The sequence below is a fragment of the Sphaerodactylus townsendi genome, linkage group LG03 (assembly GCF_021028975.2).
Source record: "Sphaerodactylus townsendi isolate TG3544 linkage group LG03, MPM_Stown_v2.3, whole genome shotgun sequence".
NCBI classification, from domain to species: Eukaryota; Metazoa; Chordata; class Lepidosauria; order Squamata; family Sphaerodactylidae; genus Sphaerodactylus; species Sphaerodactylus townsendi.
Window position 1 is genome coordinate 55,105,940 of NC_059427.1, and position 20,480 is coordinate 55,126,419.

The 20,480-nt window shown below is 38.4% G+C and overlaps 1 protein-coding gene across 10 annotated transcripts in view; it reads left to right on the forward strand.

Annotated features, from left to right (window-relative positions):
• The window catches only part of ERC2 (ELKS/RAB6-interacting/CAST family member 2), a 660,221-nt gene that overhangs the window by 469,545 nt on the left and 170,196 nt on the right, over window positions 1–20,480 (forward strand). For 5 of the 10 annotated variants that reach the window (XM_048488070.1, XM_048488076.1, XM_048488075.1 and 2 more), the window contains 2 exons: window positions 2,660–2,794; window positions 10,718–10,784. In XM_048488070.1, the coding sequence (XP_048344027.1) occupies window positions 2,660–2,794; window positions 10,718–10,744 (162 nt within the window). In that variant the 3' untranslated portion in view covers window positions 10,745–10,784. The remainder of the gene's footprint in view (window positions 1–2,659; window positions 2,795–10,717; window positions 10,785–20,480) is intronic. The other 5 variants (XM_048488069.1, XM_048488071.1, XM_048488072.1 and 2 more) reach the window with 1 other exon arrangement.

The window sequence follows — 20,480 nt, forward strand, 5'->3', positions numbered from 1 at the left end:
TTATGACTTCAGTCATTCAGTGAAAAATAAACCCACATTACTCTCTAGATAACATTTTTGGCCTTCGAGAAGAATGTTGCATTAGCCTCACTCTTAGGGTCAATTCACACATTATGTTTTTCAAGATGGGATTGCTCTTGCAAGTGATTTCTGAACCTGTATCCTGATTTAAAAAGTATTTCTTTAATATTTTCCTTTTCAATCTGTGCTTTCCAAATCTTGACTTGAGACATTTCTGAGCAGAAAAGCTGCATATATTACATTGTTCCAGGAATTTAGGTTTATGATGCTTAAGAATAATTCTGCACCAAGTTGCTAGACAATAAGGGCATGCCTTGCCACATTAAAATATGCTTGCATGCAATATTTCTTGCTCATGTATGACACATTTCATAGATTGAGATGGCCATTGTTGTTTAAATGACATTTAAATCATGTGACATTGAAGATACAGTGCTTTTATTCTTATATACCAATTGTAGGTTCAACTAGAATGGACTGCACCTGTATTTCACAGGTTTTCATTCTACAAATGACTTGTACAAAAACTTCACAAGATCTGCATTGAAAAATAAAATAATTACAGTGCCATCCGGGGGGTGGGAGGAATCCCTCTTTGAAGGCGGTGCAGGCTTACAACAGAGCATTTGCCCTCCCCAGGGCACTTATCCTAGCAGAGGGGCACATCCGCCAGTGCCTGGTCACTGTGGGGCCCTGGGATACCTGGCCCTCACATCCAGCTTTCCATCGGCATTCCTGTACTATCTCAAGATGCACCGGCATGATCGGTGTGTTCCTCGGGGTGGAGCCAACCAATGCCTGTTTAGCCCCCTTATGCTGGCAGGCCCAGACTCTGAGATATGCCACATTTTTCCTGGCGTATCTCCTCTTTCCCCCATGGGGATTTTCAGGTAGGTTTTAAAAAACTTTTGGGGCTTCCTGCAATGTGGGAAAGCCCTTTGGAGGGGGCAGGGCAACACTGGAGCAGCACAATCCCTGCCTGCCAGCCCAGTCAGTGATCTGGAGAAAATTTTCATCCAGTTGCATTTCTGGGGTTGAATACACAAACTTTTTCTTTATAGGTCTTTGTCACTAGCACATTGCTCCTGAAAATATTTTCACTTTACACTTACAGTTTTATTTCAGTGAACAAACATGAACCAAGGACATAAAATAATAACACATATTAATTTTGCCATTGGACTGGTATTTCTTTTCTTTTTTTACACTCATCCATGAAATTAACTGTGGTAAAAGAAATGTATTGAGGTAAAACTCTTGTCCTGGAAACTTTTGTAATTAAAAACTGATCCTTGGGAATGTTTAAATGCTAAAGATGGCAGTAAGCGGGTACAAACAATATGCTTTCACTGAAGAACACATCATACCACAGACTGATATGTTCTTGGTTTAGAAAAATAACCTCAAACACTCAACAACTTTAGCGATCGATAATGTTTATGACAGTTTATGTTGGCTTTCTAATATCTTGGATTAAAATACAGTTTTTGTTGCTTCGGATAACAATAATACTGTTATAAAGAAACAGAACAAGTGCAAGGTAGAAACTGTGTTATGGGGAGGGAGGGAATTGACACCTATCTCATGTAAAACAAGACTGAACATTATGAAACATTCACTTTTGCCAGCACAAACATGAATTGCTTTGTTATAACTTACTATCCCAAGATATATTGAAACTTGGCTTTTGATTTTGAATGTGCATCCCTACCACCACCATCACAACCACCACCGCAAAAAACGTACATACGTTTCTTGAACTGTTGGCCCAATTATGATGTTTTTTAAAGCTTAGTCCTGTTTTAGAAAAGGTGTGTAAGAATATTAATGTGGAACACCAGTATGGTTCAATGAATCTGCTACAATCTGAATAGGTTTCCAGAAATGATGTCACCACAACACCATTTCTGGCTGAAAAGTGGAAGTGATGTCACCATGTTGCATTGATGCTCTGGAAATCCTGGTGATCAGTATGGTTGGGCCACAGAAGTCTGGGAGATTCCTTGAGCATGGTAGCTGCATGGTGGCATTGTGATTGGTTTTCTGATCAGAAATAACATGGAGGCAATTTGTGAGCTCATTTTTTCCTCCCTGCTAATTTGAGCAGTGGCTGGGACCAGGGTGAATTGGCAAGAACCTTCCCATTGGAAGTGGGTAAGTGGCATCCCTGAATATAAATGAAGGAAATGTTATCAGTTGTAGGCCTGAGGAAGCAGTGGATTTTGCAGTGTTGCAGAACTTAAAGACATAAAGTTGGTCAGCTGCTTGGACAGGAAAGAGCCGGGAAGCCCCATGTGGGAAGCAAGTTGAATAAATATATATTTTAAAAACATTTTTCCTTCCTATGTGTAAAATAGTGCACCAGACACATACTGGGGCCTAACAAGCCTCATAACAGCCCTGCTTTTTCCATAGGCCTGACAAATTAGCTAAAAGAGGAGCCACTTATAGCTTGTAAGCTATGTTTGACTAGTGCACCACAAGAAATGAAGGCCTGTTTCTCAGAGGCTGAAACAGAATGTGAGTCAGATTTGGGAAAGGGGAAAATATTTTTGGGGTCATGATGCAGACCTTTCTACATTCTGTTTGACATACATTCTAGTATTTAAAGGCATTGTCTTTGCTTTTATTCCAAAAGACACAAAATAGGATGAAACTGATGGCAGACAACTATGATGATGATCATCACCACTACCACCACCACCACCACCATCACCACCACAGATCTCCTGGGAGGACACAGCACCCCAATCACAGACCTTCTCCAGAACAGGTTAGTCATTCACCTCCTTTCCTCACCTTCACAATTCCCTTACACCAGGCACATTTCCAAGAAAAATTAAATGCTTACAAAAATACTAAAATGATAAATTATATGTCCTTTGAACTGAAATTAATAGCTTTGTTAAATAACATAAATAACATAAATTTCCATAATTCAGAACATCTAAATGTTCTCTTTCCTCTTTCTACTTGGCCTTTTGTTCCTCTTCTTATGGTTTTCTTTCATAGCATTTCTGAAGATTCCTCATTCAGCTATTAAAAGTAATGTTTCTGATGAACTGCTTTTGAAAATGGACTTGAGAGCTGTTCAAGTGTAATTTATTTATTTATTTTATTATTAACTCATTCTTTTCGTAAGAATTTGTCTTGGCTGAATCTACTCACCACTGTTAACATAATACTGGCATTATAAAAATAAATTTGCAGACAGAATTTGTCTTAAAGTATCACATTTTCAAAACAACTCAGCAATTGTACTGCTTTTAGAAAGCAAACTGGAAATAAACATTCTATGATTTTTTTTCTGTCCAAATGACCACATGAGTTCCAAGAAAATAAACCTAACATTCCTTGACTTTGCCATACTTTTCAAGAGGCATCAGGAAAGGGAAGAGGAACTTGGTTATTTTACAATCATGCTAGATGTCATCAGAGATAAGAGGGGATAGAGAAGGAGAAGGGGATAGATATGTGGGTTGGTTTGTTTTTTTGCTGCTAAGTCATAGTTGACTTATGGCAAACTCATAGGGTTTTCAAGGCAAGAGATGTTCAAGGCAAGAGAACCCATCCAAATACTAACCAGGGACAACCCTATTTAGCTTCTCAGATCTGACCACATCAGGGGTGTCCAGGTTAAGGCATGAAAAAAGAGAATTAAGGCATAGATGATTCAGTCAGCAGGAATGACATTTTTCCACCTTGGTCAGAATGAGAGAAAAAAATTTTCGAGCCAAAAGTTCTGAAAGAAGAACCCGGATTTTGTTAAGAAAACCCACAGGGATGGAGGATGGGATATGAAATCCGTGGGCAGGATTAGATGAGCCAAATGACAGATTGCGAATGATGTAGTTGTGGTTAATATAAGATTCAGATACGTAAAGTGAACCGAAGGAGATAAATGGTATATTTCGTGGCATTGGGCATAGATTGCTAAAAATGAATGGAATTCATCTGATACATGTAGGGAGTATTTGAAAAGATATGTAAATAGAGCAGTTACCTGAAACTGCGAATTATCTACAGTGGCCATCTGGCCAGGTATAACCAAGGTGATTTTTGTTTCATATTTTTAGCTCAAACGACTCTTATAAAACAGCTTGTTTTGTGATGGATTAAGCTATTACATACATACAGTTCCCTAATATAACTGAGAAGTAGCAATGCAGAAGGTCAGAAGTCTTTACAAGTGACATTCATATAGTAAAAATAGTAGAAAAAGAACTGACGAGCAAGAATGATTTGTATTTCTGTTATTTTTTCTTCCTCTCCAGAAAATCTGCCTTTCCATCTAATTAGGATCCCAAAAGGGCAAATGTCAAAATATTAAAACAGCATTTAAAATAAGGTGTAAATAAAATAATTCAATAAGAACATACAAACATAAAAAAGGCTTCCCATTGCCTCCCTGCCTCAGAAAAGCCTCAGTGGTCCACAGTGGACTTACACCTGCCAAAAGGGTGGCTGAAGTCCAAACTACGACCCACCAGCATAACGCCGGCAAAGGCTGGGAGGAAGCCAACTAATGTTGGCTCTTCACTCAGCCCCACCCTCAGCCTGCCAAGGTTTCAGCACCCTTGCAGTGGCAGCAGGGGTGCTGAAACCATGGAGCCATGCTTGGCACCACATTCCAGATCTGGGGGGGGGGGGGAGAGGCGGCTGCTGCCGCATGCCAGCAGGATCGCCCCTCTGCCAGGGTAAGTGCCCCAGGGAGGGCAAATCGGCTGGTGCAGCCCACACCATTCCCAGAAGCAGATTTGCTCCCCCCCTTTGGATGGGACTTTAGGCTACTGTAAAGAGAGTCATTAGCTGACTTTTGTCCAGTAAATCAAGCTTTGCCAATTTTATCATATGAATCCTCTTTTTGCTTTGTATGTGTTTTCTTATTCGTCGACCCATGCATTTTCAGGTACTTTCATTACTCCAGTTTTACTCTGCAGCTCATTCTCAATGACTGGCAACCAAAAGAGCCACATGATTACTGTATGCCCTGTGCACTGCCCCACCAGGCACACACATAAAATTGATGTTGTATGTAGCCATAACTTTTTAAATGGCTGGAGTTATCACTGTTCAGGTAGGGCTGTCTCTCCTCACCACTATTGAACCATAACCAGCCCTTGGGTGTCTGGATTGAAGGGAAGTGTTTTCTTACCTACTTTCCTCTCTTTCATCATCATGAGGCTCAGCAGGTCAAGTGAGAAAGTGAGATTGTCTCAATGTCTGGAGGACCAGCTGACTGTGGAGAAGGCAATAAAACCACCACCACAACTTCACGGTGGCCAGTTTTCTCTTTTCTTGGGTGGCTACTATGATGGTTTTAGTTACTCTCTTCTTTTCAGTTGGCTTGCCCCCCACTTAGTGTTAGGATGAGGTCACAGGGGCAGGGAGTGAGCAAACCTTTTACTTTCATCCCTAGAATGCAGCTCACAGTTCAGGGAAGTTCGTAGCTTACTCATCCCCAGTCCTTTCAATTGTGGCTATTTGAAAGTGGGAACCACTTGCCAGCCATATGTTTTACTGGGCAAATGACCTTGCCCACTTTTCTGGAATATGAGAAGGGTGCCACATAGGGGAACTGTCACACAAAGTATTGTCAAAGACTTTCACGGCTGGATTCAACTGGTTGTGGTGGGTTTTCCAGGCTGTGTGGCCGTGGTCTGGTGGATCTTGTTCCTAATGTTTTGCCTGCATCTGTGGCTGGCATTTTCAGAGGTGTATCACAGAGGGAAGTCTGTTACTTCCTGTGTTTCTGTTCCGCTTTATGAGCAATTTGAAGTCACAGCTAAATGCATTCCTAAGCAAAGTTATACTCTTCTGAGCCCATTAGCTTCAATGGACTTAGAAGGCTATAATTCTGCTCAGGATTGCACTGTCAGTTGTGGATTTAAAGGAAAAGAAAATAGATTTAGCAGGCTCGAACTGGGAAGTGCTCAAGAGCCCACTAATCCAATTACCATAGTAAGAATAGTCTTGAAAGACACCTACCCCTTAAGATTCCCTTAAGATTATGAATGGACCAAATCTGGACTGATTGCTCATTTGGGGAGCAATCCTAAGCAGGTCTACTCAAAAGTAGGTCCCATTGTATTAATACATTCCCAAGAATTAGTTATTCAGACAGCAGTCTGATATTTGCCAACAGAACGTTGTCTGCCAGACAGTAAAGCTTTACAGTGATCTCCATCCATTCTTCTAAATCTATTCATGTTGCATATAAGTTCAGATCTGGGCATCAACAAATTGTTTTTGAATTTACATGTTTCCTGTAAAATGACTGTGGAAGATTAGCACAGTGACAGATTTTTTTTAAATAAATGACCTTATGCACTTTAAGAACATGAAGTCTTTTCAGGCCACAGCAAGTAAATACCCAATGTGCAAGAAATGAAATACCTTATGTGGCAAGCAGAATATAAAAATGGTATTGTTTGCGCCACGCAGAAAGCTTTCATAGTCTCAGGAGCCAGTAGTTACATGTTTGACAGCTCAAAAGCGTCAGTCACAGACAGCAGACAATAAGTCAAGAAGATGATTCCTTTTTTAAAAAAAGAGACTATTTCATGAGATGAGCACATTATCACTAGATTTACTTAAATGAAGTTGAGTTATTAAGTCTTTGCATTCAGGGATATGAAAGGTATTTTGTGACAAGTCTTGTCAGGCACAGTTTTCCACTGAGAGAAGAAGTCAGAGTAGTGTAATTCAGAAGATCTATACTTATCATGTTGTGAAAACATTTTTTAACTCAGACTTGATACCACCATGCATTTTAGAATAATTTCATTGTATACAAATGTAGCAATTACATTCAGTGATGTGGTTGTGACTCTTCTTTAAATCACATTTGTATGATCTGAATTTTGATAAGCTGCAAAACTAATAATTCACTGAAACAAAATAATTGAGGGTTCTGAAATACAGAACAGTTCATTTAAGAATATAATCAGGGATATCTTTTCCACTTACCCAGTTCCCTCCATTCCATTTTACCTTGTTTCACCCATGGTCATTTACTTGATTGTTGTTATATTGTTTTTGTATTAAATTAATTAGGTATCTACTAGTATTTTCTCACTAGATTTTGTAATCTCTCTCCTCATTTTGTCCTGCCACATGTAGCCCACATGTTGGTTTTGTCATATCACCAGTAATTTGGAGGCAGTCAGGAGAACAGTGAATTGCCCTTGACCCTAGCTGGTGCCCTGAAATAATATCCAATTGTATTTCATTCCTCTCTCTCTGTGTGTGTGTGTGTGTGTGTGTGTGTGTGTGTGTGTGTGTATGCGTGTGTGTGTGTGTGTGTGTCTGTCTGTCTGTCTGTCTGTCTGTCTACCACATTTTTATCCTGCCCTATGCTTGTCTCTTATCCTGCAAGAATGATGGTGGGGCATTACCTGCATTTTGCAGCTTTTGGCAAAAAGCATCCTTCTCTACTAATAAATCCATAAACCTAGAAATCCTGATTGTTTTACTCTTAATCTAACAGGCAAGCATAGTAAGAGACCTTGCTATGAATTTTAATCACTCAAAGGATTAAACAAAACAATTTGGGCTTCTACTGAGGTTTCTAATTTTTGTTGAAGGCCTGAATGCTAACCTGATGGCTCAGACCAATATATATTGTGCTGGCTTGTTTTCTCAAGAGGCAGGTAGACTGTATGATTTCTTAGGCCTCCAGAGCAATTCCCAATCCTTCCCCCTTTATGGCAGCCCTGAAAAAAGGTGGAACTAGTTGTTTTCAGCTGTTTATTGGTCAACAGTTATCTTAACTTCACAGTGACAGTGGAGATCTACCTTAGCTCTGGTGAAGGTTAGGCTCTGGATTGTTGACCAGTTCTTGAATATGATGACCAACCCCCCTCCTATTTCTTCTTTGTTGTACTATCATAGTTATGACCGCACAACAGTTATAAGGATTTAAAAATTATGACAGTGTAATGATACTTCTGTGTCCACCATAACCAAGGTTTAAACTGGCATAAGATAACTATTAAAATTTGTTATCATACTGTCACCATTCAGCTACTGTATGTTGATAAGACTGCCCTTAAAATAGAAAAGTAACATGGAAGTGTGAGTGATATAACAATCTAGGGGCCTAAGATTTTAGTACAACCCAGTATTATTTATATTCACTATGATAATGAACTTCCTAGATTCTAAAGCATGAATGAAAAAGGGCCATTTGAAAAATGGGATCCTGTGGTGTAAAAACAAACTTTCAAACCATAGCTATTTATTTACCTACACACACACACACACACACACACACACACACACACACACAGTTGCTTCTTTGCACTGTGTCTCATCCAGTGCCCAGATGTCAGTCCTTTGGTGTCATTTCAGATTTGCCTGATGCTACTGTTTGTAATTCCCTGTTCCCAACATCTATTGTTTTGTATCACATATATATAAATAAAACCATTATTCAGATAATATTCAGGTAAATGTCTCTTTGTATTCAAAGATATTTCAATCCAAAAAATGTTGAACATTGTTTAATAAGTGTGTTGGAAACATTTGTGCATGTAGTTCATAATATGTTGTCAAAAACAACAGCATCAAGTAAAAGCAATTTAAGGGAAGTATGTTGAGGCTTGCCTTGTGCTGCTTATTAATATGTCATAAAAATAAAATTCCATCTAAGTTTTAACCTTATTTGATTGCCATACTAGATAGTAGCATTGGCAAGCAAACATGTCATAGAAAATGAATCACCTGCATCCCAATCCTTCCATGATGCGCTTTTACAAGACCAGCTGGAGTACTAGAATATTTTGAGAAATAGATCATCTACAAGAAGTTCAAGCACGAAACGGTGACGTGAAATTTTTGTGTTTAGGAAAAGAATTTTTAAAATGGAGAAATTACTTTTTTACAAATAACAAGGATCACTTGTAATGCTTATTTTCATTCCCTAAAAATCACCTTAACCAAATCATTTGGTAAAAGGACTAAAAACCAGTAGATAAAGGAATATATAACTAGAAGCACACATTGAAACTGATAAATTAATTTGTGGTAAGACTACCACAAAATTTGTGGTAAAAATACCACAAAATATTCACCTGTACCCACCCCACTGAAATTACCATTAAAAATGAATTACTCCAATTAATTCTGTGTTAAAGTATATTTATATTTGATAGCTTTTTGTGCTTAATTTAGGAGTATACATGTCATGTGCCCTAATATCTATTTAAATGACAAATTCAGTTGCTCATTATATACCTCGGTAGAAATAACATTCAGTAGCAATATTTGTACATGCCCATATGACCCAGCCCATGCGCTGAGGTCAAGTAGGGAGACCCTCCTAGTGATCCCTTCTACTGCCGAGGTGCAGCGGGAGGGGGCATGCGGGAGGGCTTTTTCTGTGGCAGACCGCAAGCTGTGGAACACCCTCCCTGCAGAAATTCACTAGGCACTGACACTTTATAGATTTTGGTGCCTTTCTCTTTATCCAGGCCTTCAATGTGTGATCCCCAGAATCCCTCATATCAATGCCACCTGAAGGGCAGGGGGTGGGAGGGGTGGGGATTTTTAATGGATGTTTTTATTGACTGTTTTAAAGGATTTTTATGGTGGTTTTTAATGTTCTATGTTTTAACCCCATTATGTAAACTGCCCTGGGACTTTGGTGTAGGGCGGCGTATAAATGGAGCAAACAAATAAATAATGAAGTACATGGCATAAGAAAATGAAACACTATTACAGGGAATTCTGTTGGTTTCAATAACAACAATCTGAATGACACCCTAAGAATTTTCAAGGTTAGAATATTTCATCTCTTGGGCCATATGGCACAAACATGATGGCATTTATTAAAAATAAGTATATGTTTTAGAGGCCACAAGTCAGCAAATAGAGTTGCTGTGTAGCCAAAAGTAACTTCAAAACCATTTATTTAAAACAGTGGAGAGGAGAGGACTTGAGACAAAGTTGCTTACAGTGTTCAATTTCCCATTGTAACATTGTTCCTAAAAGGCAAAGGTAGTTACTGACCCTTGGATTGACCTCACATCATGATGTTTACTAGACTTTGTTTACGGGGTAGTTTTCTGTTGCCTTCCCCAGTCATCTACACTTTACCCCCAGCAAGCTGAGTACTCATTTTAACGACCTTGGAGGGATGGAAGGCTGAGTCAGTCTTGAGCCAGCTATCTGAAACCAACATCCACTGGGATCAAACTCAGGTTGTGAGCAGAATTTGGACTGCAGTACTGCAGTTCATCACTCTGCCCCACAGGGATCAATGCATCTCCTAATGCATGAATTAATGGATAGTATTGGTAATGTAGAAAACTGTGTTTGGGTAGGTTTTTGATTCTGTATCAGGCTTTATATCTTTTTTCTTTACACAAAATGAAACTAGTTGGTTCTCACCATTACTGATATCTTACTGAAGTCAGTACATTTCTACAATAGTTCTGAATGCACCTTTGGCAAAACTTAATGGCTACTCAATCTGATTATCCACAACATTTTAACTGGGTGGAAGGAATGTTGACACTATTCTTTCTTTAGTTGCTGTGTATAATCAGTGTTTGATTTTTGTAACTTTTTTTTGCTAAGTTCTGCTTTCATCAGTGAAGATCAGTGTATCTTCAATTGCACCAATGTAACTAATCCTTTCTTCTTTCATCCCAATGCTAACACCTCTCTGCATCTTCTAATGTCTGGCTCGCAGGATGATGAGGAGGGTATATGGGCATAGCCAGTTCATATAAACCAAAGTTCCAGTTTTGTTTTGAGGGGTGAGATACAATTTTTTTTATTCTTTACTTAGATGCACTTTGATATTCTTTAAATTTTAAATTACATTGGTAGGCATATGTCATAAAAATGAAATTTAATGTTTTCATCTAAAGTGATAGAATGAACATCCGTCTGGATAGTAATTGTTGAAAATAGTTCTGGATGAGAATGTGTGCAGATAAAGTTGGTAGCTCCCCATTACTAAAACTAAAATGGAAGAACTCAGTCTTTTCTCTCATAATGTGTCACTTTTATTACAGCACTACTGATGGGAATGGATTGCACATGGCTGTGTTTATCTTGGTGTTATTTATTCATTTTAAGCTCTGGTTTTAAATTGGTTTAATGCTGTATCTATGTGTTGTTTTTAATGACATTTAATGTGAGGTTTTACTTTGTTTTTTAATTGGTTAGCCACCTTGGTGGCCCTATGGGGGGGGGGTAAAGTCTTATAAAAGTAAAATAAATAAATGCATTTATGGTATTTTATTGGTAGACCGAATCTGTAAATAAAAGTAATGCTAAAAGCAAAGAAAGAACTGTTGTAGCAGTGCTATAATGCCCTGAAATATAATTCCAAACCTAAAATATTCCCAAACCTGAACCCTATTATATATTTAATATAATTGCCATTATATGCAATCTATAATATCTTATGTGTCACAATTTGAATTGGCATTTCTCTGGAGAAGTGCTACATAAATTCCTTAAATTAATAACTAAATAAAACAAATAATACATAGATTACAGCTCCATGGATTGGAGAGGAGCCTTATTTACTCAAAGGCAAATGTATACTGTTGCAGAATTTTAAATGGATTCTATGTGTGTTTCAAGACAATGTTACATGAATTATAATGCAACCTGAAATAATCATTTGAGTCAATGTTCGTGAACTGCTATCATAGGTAAGTTCGATATCCACTAAGAGAAATTTGTTTCTATCTTGAAAATGAATTTCCATGGAATGTCCTTCGATGCTCATTTCCTGAAATGTTTTTCCATATACATATTTAATTCAACATCATGCTGAAATGCAGCATTTTATACTTTTACTGTTTCCTAACCGGCTGTTCTACTCTACATTTGTTCTACTCAGTTGTATGGCATAGTGGATAAAGTATCACAATGATAAATGTGGCTTAGTTTGAAAGGATTGAATATGTCAAGAAAACTTGATGTTTTGGTGTGCAAGGAATAGCATGGATTGTTGTGAAAAATGACGTGTTAAGAGGAAAATATACACTGCTTATTCATACAGGCATGGGTCAATGTTTCATATAAAAGCATGACTGTTTCTGGAACAGCCACCAGAATTTCTATGTGAGGATTTGGAACACACAGAAGAAAGCATAATATTTGGGTCAAATTGTCAATTTTTACAGATTGCACAAGACGTTGAATGCTTGATCTGTTCATTCACAGGTTGGCATGTTGCTGACAACTTGCTTTTTGTATCAGTCAGAAAAAGATATAAAACACTACATTTCTGTTTGATATATAATGTCTCTCTCTAACAGTATATTCTTTCTTTCTGATTCCAGTTTTCCCCCACCCTTTACCTTCTTCTACATCAGTTGAGACATAGGCAAAGGACATATTAATTACTTTTTCTGTGAATCTTAACAGATGCATTGGTTCATTTCACACAGGCCCAGTAAAATGTCTGCAGGACAGTGACAGGCAGACAGTGACAGGGAGAAAGGAGTTCAGAAGCTCTTTAGTAATGAAGAGTGATTCCACTGCATTATCTCATCTCAAAGCTGTGTTTGGAAAAATAACCAGGTTTCCCATTTTGCTGCCTCTCTCTCTTTCCTTCTTCTCCTCGTCTCCTTCCCATTCCTTCCCCCACTTGTTGCTGATGGTAATGGCGGCAGGTGGAAATAAATTCTGCCCTTGTCTTCTTGTATCCCAATGCCCTCGCTTTCTTTCACTTTGGACACCTGGAAAATAGAGTCCACTGACATCCTGCTTTGTTCTAGCACCCTGTTAAATATGAACAAGCGATGGGGAGAATTGCAAAATTCAAAGCAGCAGATTTCACTTTTCCAGTTTCTTTTGAAATGTAGACATAGATCTATTTCCCCTAGAATTATAGAGTCATAGAGCTGAAAGAGACCACCAGAGCCATCAAGTCCAACCCTCTGCCATGCAGAAATAAACAATCAAAGTGCTATCCTTCTTACAATGAATAGGAGGTCTTGGTAATTTTGATTGGAATACTTGTCAGTTTCTGAAGCATAGGCTATTGCATATATAGTCTAAGAAGCCTCTATCATTTGTTTATAAAGTCACTCTATCAACATGCAAGAATGTTATTATTTTCATATACATACTGCAGTGCATAATTCTGGTGTCTGCTACACATTAGGTGTTATTATACAATATGATTTAAAATAGCTTTTGTGGCTATTTTTTTGAACTGAAATGTTTCTTTGCTATTTTCCAATGGGTAGGTATTTCACTGTAAATGTGTTCTACGTCAGCGTAAGTTATGAGAGAGGCTTGCTAAAAGTGTTTTAAATTGAATAAAATTAAGAGCAGTAACTGAATAATGTGACAGAGATCTAAATTATGATCCTAAGCTTATTTGAAAGTAGGTTTTGGTGGATTTTATCTTGTGAGGATTCAATTCAGACGTATGCCACCATGTGTTTGTTAGTGGCATAATGGTTAGACTGCCAGACCAAATTTGGGGGTGGGGAACTTGGGTGTCAATTCCCACTATGCAAGGGTTCTTTAGCCTACAGTCCAAAGGTTGTATCCAGCTAAATTTTTTTCCAGTGGCATTTTTAAAAACTGCCCCCACAGAACTCTAAAATGACTATTTAAATGTGGGGTTCAAGTCGCAACTTCTGATTTGAAACAAATTCTTTTAAAGGGGAAATTGGGGGGAAAGGGTGTGTACTCACTAGTGATATTTGCCTCATAAATCTCTCAACTCAAGAGTTTAAAGAGCAGTTTGAGGCACTGTGGAATGTCTAAAAATGTAAGCCTAAGAACAGATAGATAATGGGTGTGTGTGTGTTTCCCTCTGAAACATAACCTGTGCCTAATATTAAAGTGAACAGATGGTTTCAAGTTCTAAAATGTAAATGCTGAATATATCAGGCATGATCTCCAACAGACTTGTCAAATCCAGTGAAAAGGAGAAGACTACAAGACATCAAAATGTGACTTGTATAATTAAATATAATTCATATTATCTGAATGAACAGATTTTTTTACAATTAATGTACAGACAAATTTACATATAACTGAGCAATAAAAATTGAAGAGAAAGAAACAGGAGCTGCTCAAAATATTTTGTATATACCCTGTTTCCCCGAATATAAGACATCCCCGGAAAATAAGATGCAGTAGAGGTTTTGCTGAAGTGCGAAATATAAGGCATCCCCCAAAAGTAAGACGTAGCAAAGTTTTTGTTTGGAAGCATGCCTGACGAACAGAATACAGAAATATAAGACATCCCCTGAAAATAAAACATAGCACATCTTTGGGAGCAAAAATTAATATAAGACACTGTCTTATATTCGGGGAAAGACGGTAGTTAAATTAAAGAATGGAAAATGTAAATCCAAGATACAATGGCTTAACCTGACTGTGAGGAGGTTGTTCTTTTACAATATCGGGCACATTCACACTAGCCTGAGAAGAACCTTTGATCTCCAGATAGAGCAAGCCTAAATGCTTTGAATAAATTACACAAAGGAAGCAAGTGGCCAAATGATTGGAGATCAGAGAGGTTGATCTACAGGGTGGGATGGGGGCAGGAAACGGAGTTTAGCTGGGAACCAAGGGGAGAGAACAAAGGAGATTCTGATCCAGGTTGGGCAGGGAAAAGCAGCTCCTGGCCCAGGTCTACAACAAAACATGTTTGGCATGATGCTGAAGCTGAGGAATCTATGTATTAGAATATTTTCTGTTTTTCAATAAAATCTTTGAAAAACATACCTTATATACAAACTTACTAGAGTTCTTTGAGGGTGTAAACAGGCATGTGGATAAGGGGGAACCAGTGGACATTGTCTACTTGGATTTCCAAAAGGCTTTTGACAAAGTTCCTCACCAGAGACTGTTGAGAAAACTTAGCAATGAAGGAATAAGAGGGGAAGTCCTCCTATGGATTAAAAACTGGTTGAGGAACAGGAAACAAAGGGTGGGTATAAATGGGAAGTTCTCACAATGGAGAGATGTAGGGAGTGGTGTCCCCCAAGGATCCATTTTGGGACCAGTGCTTTGGGACCTATTCATAAATGACCTGGAAGTAGGGGTGGGTAGCATGGTGGCCAAGTTTGCAGATGATACCAAATTATGTAGGGTGGTGAGAACCACAAAGGATTGCAAAGAGCTCCAAGTGGACCTTGATAAATTAGGTGATTGGGATAAAAAATCACTGCCCAGAGCCCTTTGGGGGTTGGGTGGTATATAAGCCTAAAAAATAAATAAAATAAAATAAAATGGCAAATGCAGTTCAATGTAGCAAAATGCAAAGTGATGCACATAGGGGCAAAAAATCCAAACTTCTCATACATGCTACAAGGGTCAGTGCTATCAGTCACAGACCAGGAAAGGGATTTGGGCGTCTTAGTTGATAGTTCCATGGGAATGTCAACTCAATACATGGCAGCTGTGAAAAAGGCAAACTCTATGCTGGGGATAATTAGGAAAGGAGTTGATAATAAAATTGCAAGGATTGTCATGCCCTTATATAAAGCAGTGGTGCGACCGCACTTCGAGTACTGTGTTCAGTTCTGGTCCTCACATCTCAAAAAGGATATTGAAGAGATAGAAAAAGCGCAGAGAAGGGCAAAAAGGATGATTGAAGGATTAAAGCATCTCCTTATGAGGAGAGGCTGCAGCGTTTGGGACTCTTTAGTTTGGAGAGGAGACGGCTGAGGGGGGATATGATTGAAGTCTATAAAATTATGCATGGGGTAGAAAATGTTGACAGAGAGAAATTTTTCTCTCTTTCTCACAATACTAGAACCAGGGGGCATTCATTGAAAATGCTGGGGGAAAGAATTAGGACTAATAAAAGGAAACACTTCTTCACGCAACTCGTGATTGGTGTTTGGAATATGCTGCCACAGGAGGTGGTGATGGCCACTAACCTGGATAGCTTTAAAAAGGACTTGGACAGATTTATGGAGAAGTCGATCTATGGCTACCAATCTTGATCCTCCTTCATCTGAGATTGCAAATGCCTTAACAGACCAGGTGCTCGGGAGCAGCAGCAGCAGAAGGCCATTGCTTTCACATCCTGCATGTGAGCTCCCAAAGGCACCTGGTGGGCCACTGTGAGTAGCAGAGTGCTGGACTAGATGGACACTGGTCTGATCCAGCAGGCTAGTTCTTATGTTCTTATGTTCTTATATACTCGCATATAAGTCTACTTTTTCAGCACATTTTTGTGCTGAAAAAGCCCCTCTCGACTTATACACGAGTGCGGGTCCCACTTAATTCTTGTGTGGAGTTCCCCCTCTCCCGTCTTCGCTCTCTCCTGCCTTCTTCTCTGCCTTCCCCCTTTCAGTCGCTTTCTCTGCTTCTGCTCCACTCTCCTCTCCCTTCATCTCTGCCTCCCCCTTTCAGCCGCTTTCTCAGACTCCATCTCTTTTTCGCTCTCCTCTGCCTTATTCTCTGCTTTCTCCCTTTCAGCCGCTTTCTCTGCTGCTGCCTTCTTCTCGGCAGCAGCCAGCCCCTGGCTCTCAGCGGGTGACAGCCAGTCAACCTGGGTATGCTGGACAAGCTGTGGGATGGAGAGGTCGGTGACAGAGACCTTGGAATTGGTGAGATGGGGGGCAGTGGCAGAGACCCCCAAATAGCACCCGGCCATATCTATTTTTATTTTTGAAATTCACCAGTAGTTGCTGCATTTCCCACCCTAGACTTATACACAAGTCAATAAGTTTTCCCAGTTTTTTTGGGTAAAATTAGGTGCCTTGACTTATATTCGGGTTGACTTATATACGAGTATATATGGTATATCATCTGGTCAGGCCACTTGATTCATTCTTCATTCTGCAGCACTGAGAAGCAGAAACTGGTAGTTTTCCAGCAAATTGCCAATTGAATTACCACTGGATGTGGGTCACTGCTGATGTCATACAGACAAGGAGCTCTGTTATACGCTATTATCAATGTATGTATGTATGTATGTATGTATGTATGTATGTAAAGGTCCAAAATTGCAGAAAATGTTAATCATCTCACACACATCTAGTGAATATCCATCAATGAATGTAAACAATTTTTATAATGTTTAATTATTTTTTGTCTAGCTAGTTAAATTTCAGAGCAGTTAGTGTGTTTTTGCAGCAACAGAATTAAAAAGTCTTATGGCACCTTGCAGGGTGATACCAGGGTGAGCCCTTTGGGGGTAGAGCGGTTAAAAAATCGAATTAATAATAATAATAATAATAATAATAATAATAATAATAATAATAATAATATATTATTAATAATAATAATACATTTTTATGTTTGCTATTTTAACCCAATACTTTGATATTTAGGGAGAGGATGCCAACACTTGTAACATTTGGGAAAAGTGCTTAATACTGCAGTTTATTTGAGAAGTAATTGTGGCTGATTCTGCATGGGCCAAAAACAGCAGTGTGAAAACGGTGTGAAAATGGTGTAAAAGGGTTTAAAACAGTGTACAAGGGTTTATACTGTTTTCACACCGTTTTCACACTGCTGTTTTTAGCCCATGCGGAATCAGCCTGTGTTTTTAAAAACATGAAATTTGCTTCTGTTAGCTACTTTTTGTACTATAAGAGATATTTTGTGGCTGTTTTCAGGTTCGGGAAAGAAATTTGCATGTATAAATGCTAAGCTCAGTGATATATATTCTTCTGGTATTTTACTTCCTTGTTCTGGTATGCAGTTAGGTGCAACAGCACCACTGGTACCTTCCAGTAATGACTTGAAACTCAGGATATAGTGGAATTAACTGTTGCTGTCTTTTTCATTCACCCTGAACTCTTATGGGATTGCATGAGTGAGAAAAAATGCTCCATATAAATCCCTGCTATGAAAATCTTTGTGTTTACAAAGGGTGTTTCCTATTTACCATATATTGTTTGCTGCTGGCACAAGGCAGTGTTAAGGAAGGTTCTAGAGAAGTGGGCAAAGGCAGTTTTAGAGATTACTGGTTTTGCTGTTGAAGCAGATTAACATGTTAAAATAGTTTCTAGATTAAACATTTTAGAAGAAGTGCAAAAGAGAGTGAGAGAGAAAGGGGGAGAGAAAGAGAGAGGTCTCTTGGAAATATTTGGTTTTGGTTTGTAATGGAGTCTTAAACCTTATTTAAGGATGTGATCAAGTTCAGTAGTGGTTCACACCTCTTAGTTTACATTTTAATGTGGCTTCCTTTGTAAGTCTAGGTAAGAAACTAAATCAGGGTAGGTTTTTAATTGGATTGATAAAACTGTTTTGAATAGGGTTGCCAACTCAAGGGAGAGGCTTAACAGGAGGAGGGGAACTCTGCTTTGATGTGGTAAACAAGGAGAAGTTTGTCATGATGTATGCATGCTAATATTGTGTTGCTTCAAGGCTAATAAAAAGAATTTTTACACTGAAATTCTGTACAAATCGTTGCTCAAATTCCAGGACCTGAACACTTTTTAAAAATTGGAATAAATTAATTGATCTTTGAATATCCTTATTATGGAATGTTCTGGAATCCAGTAATTATTTTATATGAAGAAAAATGCAAGTAATATTGACATTTGTCTTTTGTTTCATAGTAGGCTTTAACAGGAACTAATTATGAAAGATAAACGTCTAAATCTTTCTCATGAGAATATGAGTCAGGTTATTGATTAAGGAATGGTATAAAGGTTGTGCAACAAGATTTGGCAGCATAGACAACTCTACTGGTTTGAGCTTGTTAAAGGAAAACACTTAATTTGTTCTTTTAAATAATAAAGTTGAATAATTCTAGAGTGGAGAGGGCGCAGCTAACTGTTAGGGATGAAGAAAACGACCTGGCCTTCAAACATTAGAAAAAGACACACCTAAAGTGGGTAGGCCTGAAATAACAAGACCCTTTTCCTTCCTCATTAACAGATTCATCAGAGAAAGTTGCACAGCTAAGAAACAAGAAAATAAAATTTGCAATAGCAAATCTTGTAGTCAGTCAGTTAGTATAAGTATACTCAGTTGGAACTAGATTGAGGATCTGGGAATCTCTGCTGACACAGTCAAACCATGGCAAGACTGTGCAATTTCTGGAGTCCAGTGAGTCCACTAGCACAAAATAATCTTTGGGAAGCTGTGGAAGATCCTGGCTTTGATAATAGTGGTACACTGAATAGGATTTACAGTGTGTAATAATTCTGACCTCGCTCCCTGACCTGACAGTATTGTTGTTGCAAATTAGGTTTGGGTCCCACTATCATGAAGGATGTGGTGGTTTTAGGTTTGCTAATTCCGAGCTGGGAAATTCCTGGAGATTCCACAAGAAGGAGGGAAGGGAGCTCAGCAAGGATGTGATTCCAAAGAACCACTGTCCACAGCAGCCATTTTTTCCAGACACAACTGATCTCTGTAGTCTTGAGATCAGCTGTAACTCTGGGAGACCTCCATGTCCCACCTGGAAGTTGGCAACTCTATCAGGTTTGAATAAAAAATAAACAAAATAATTACCAGTATTCAACAACATGTTGTCACATTTTTGATGTTGTTCTTGGATTAATGTAAGCCACAAAATGTAGACTTTGGGTTTCTGCTCACCGTGTCATCAGAGTATGGCTTTGGTTATTCAGTAGTAAGGAGAAAAAAAATCACTTTGCTTATATGCTTGGAGGCATTTTTCTGCCTGAACAGTTCTGGACTCATTTGTTGATCAAGTGAATCAAGGGTAGACTATGATCATTCACTGGGACTATGAAGAGAAGTACGTCCAAAAACATGTATAAAGACATTGTTGTGCTATAGAGCTGTTCACTACACATGTAAATGTGGAGCACATGCTTAATAGGCATGCATGATGCACCCCACCAACTCCAGAATTCACCAGCCGTCCCTTGCAGTTCTAAGTTTCCTTATGAATGCTTTGGAGCTTTTATAGCACTCGAGGAGCTGTGTTGAAAATTCCTCCTTCTTGAAAGAGGCACTTCACAACCTGACTTTGGAGTCTACCATAGATAAAAAATATTACATTCCTAAACGGATGCATGCAACAAGATCCTAAGCATATTTACTTGTAAGTAAATGCTTCTAATTTCAATAAGCCTTGCTACCAAGTAAACAAGCCTAGGATTTCAGGCTTACAAACTTTTAATTTAAACATACAGGTTTTCAGCCCTAAATGCCTTAAATTGTTACATCATCTTATGAAATAAAATGAATGATTGCTGTTGTTGCTTTTTATTATTTAAAATCAAGATCTTCATAATTTTTTTTTCAGATTTGGAACTTTTATTTAGGTTGCGGCCTATAAAAATGTGGCTACATTAAAACTGGGATTTGTAGCATGCAAAGGATAAAATCAGAAAGTTTCAAAATGAGAACTGTTCAATTAAATTTTCTCATAAAGTAAATGAATACCAGTTCTATGCTTAATTATGCAGTGGGGTGTTCTTCCATTGTCTGGAGCCCAGAGGCTTTTTGGAATGTGCAGCTTTTCATGTATTATTCTTGTTTGAGTGTTAAATTGAAATTGGCTCCCAAAAGACAAAAGAAATTTC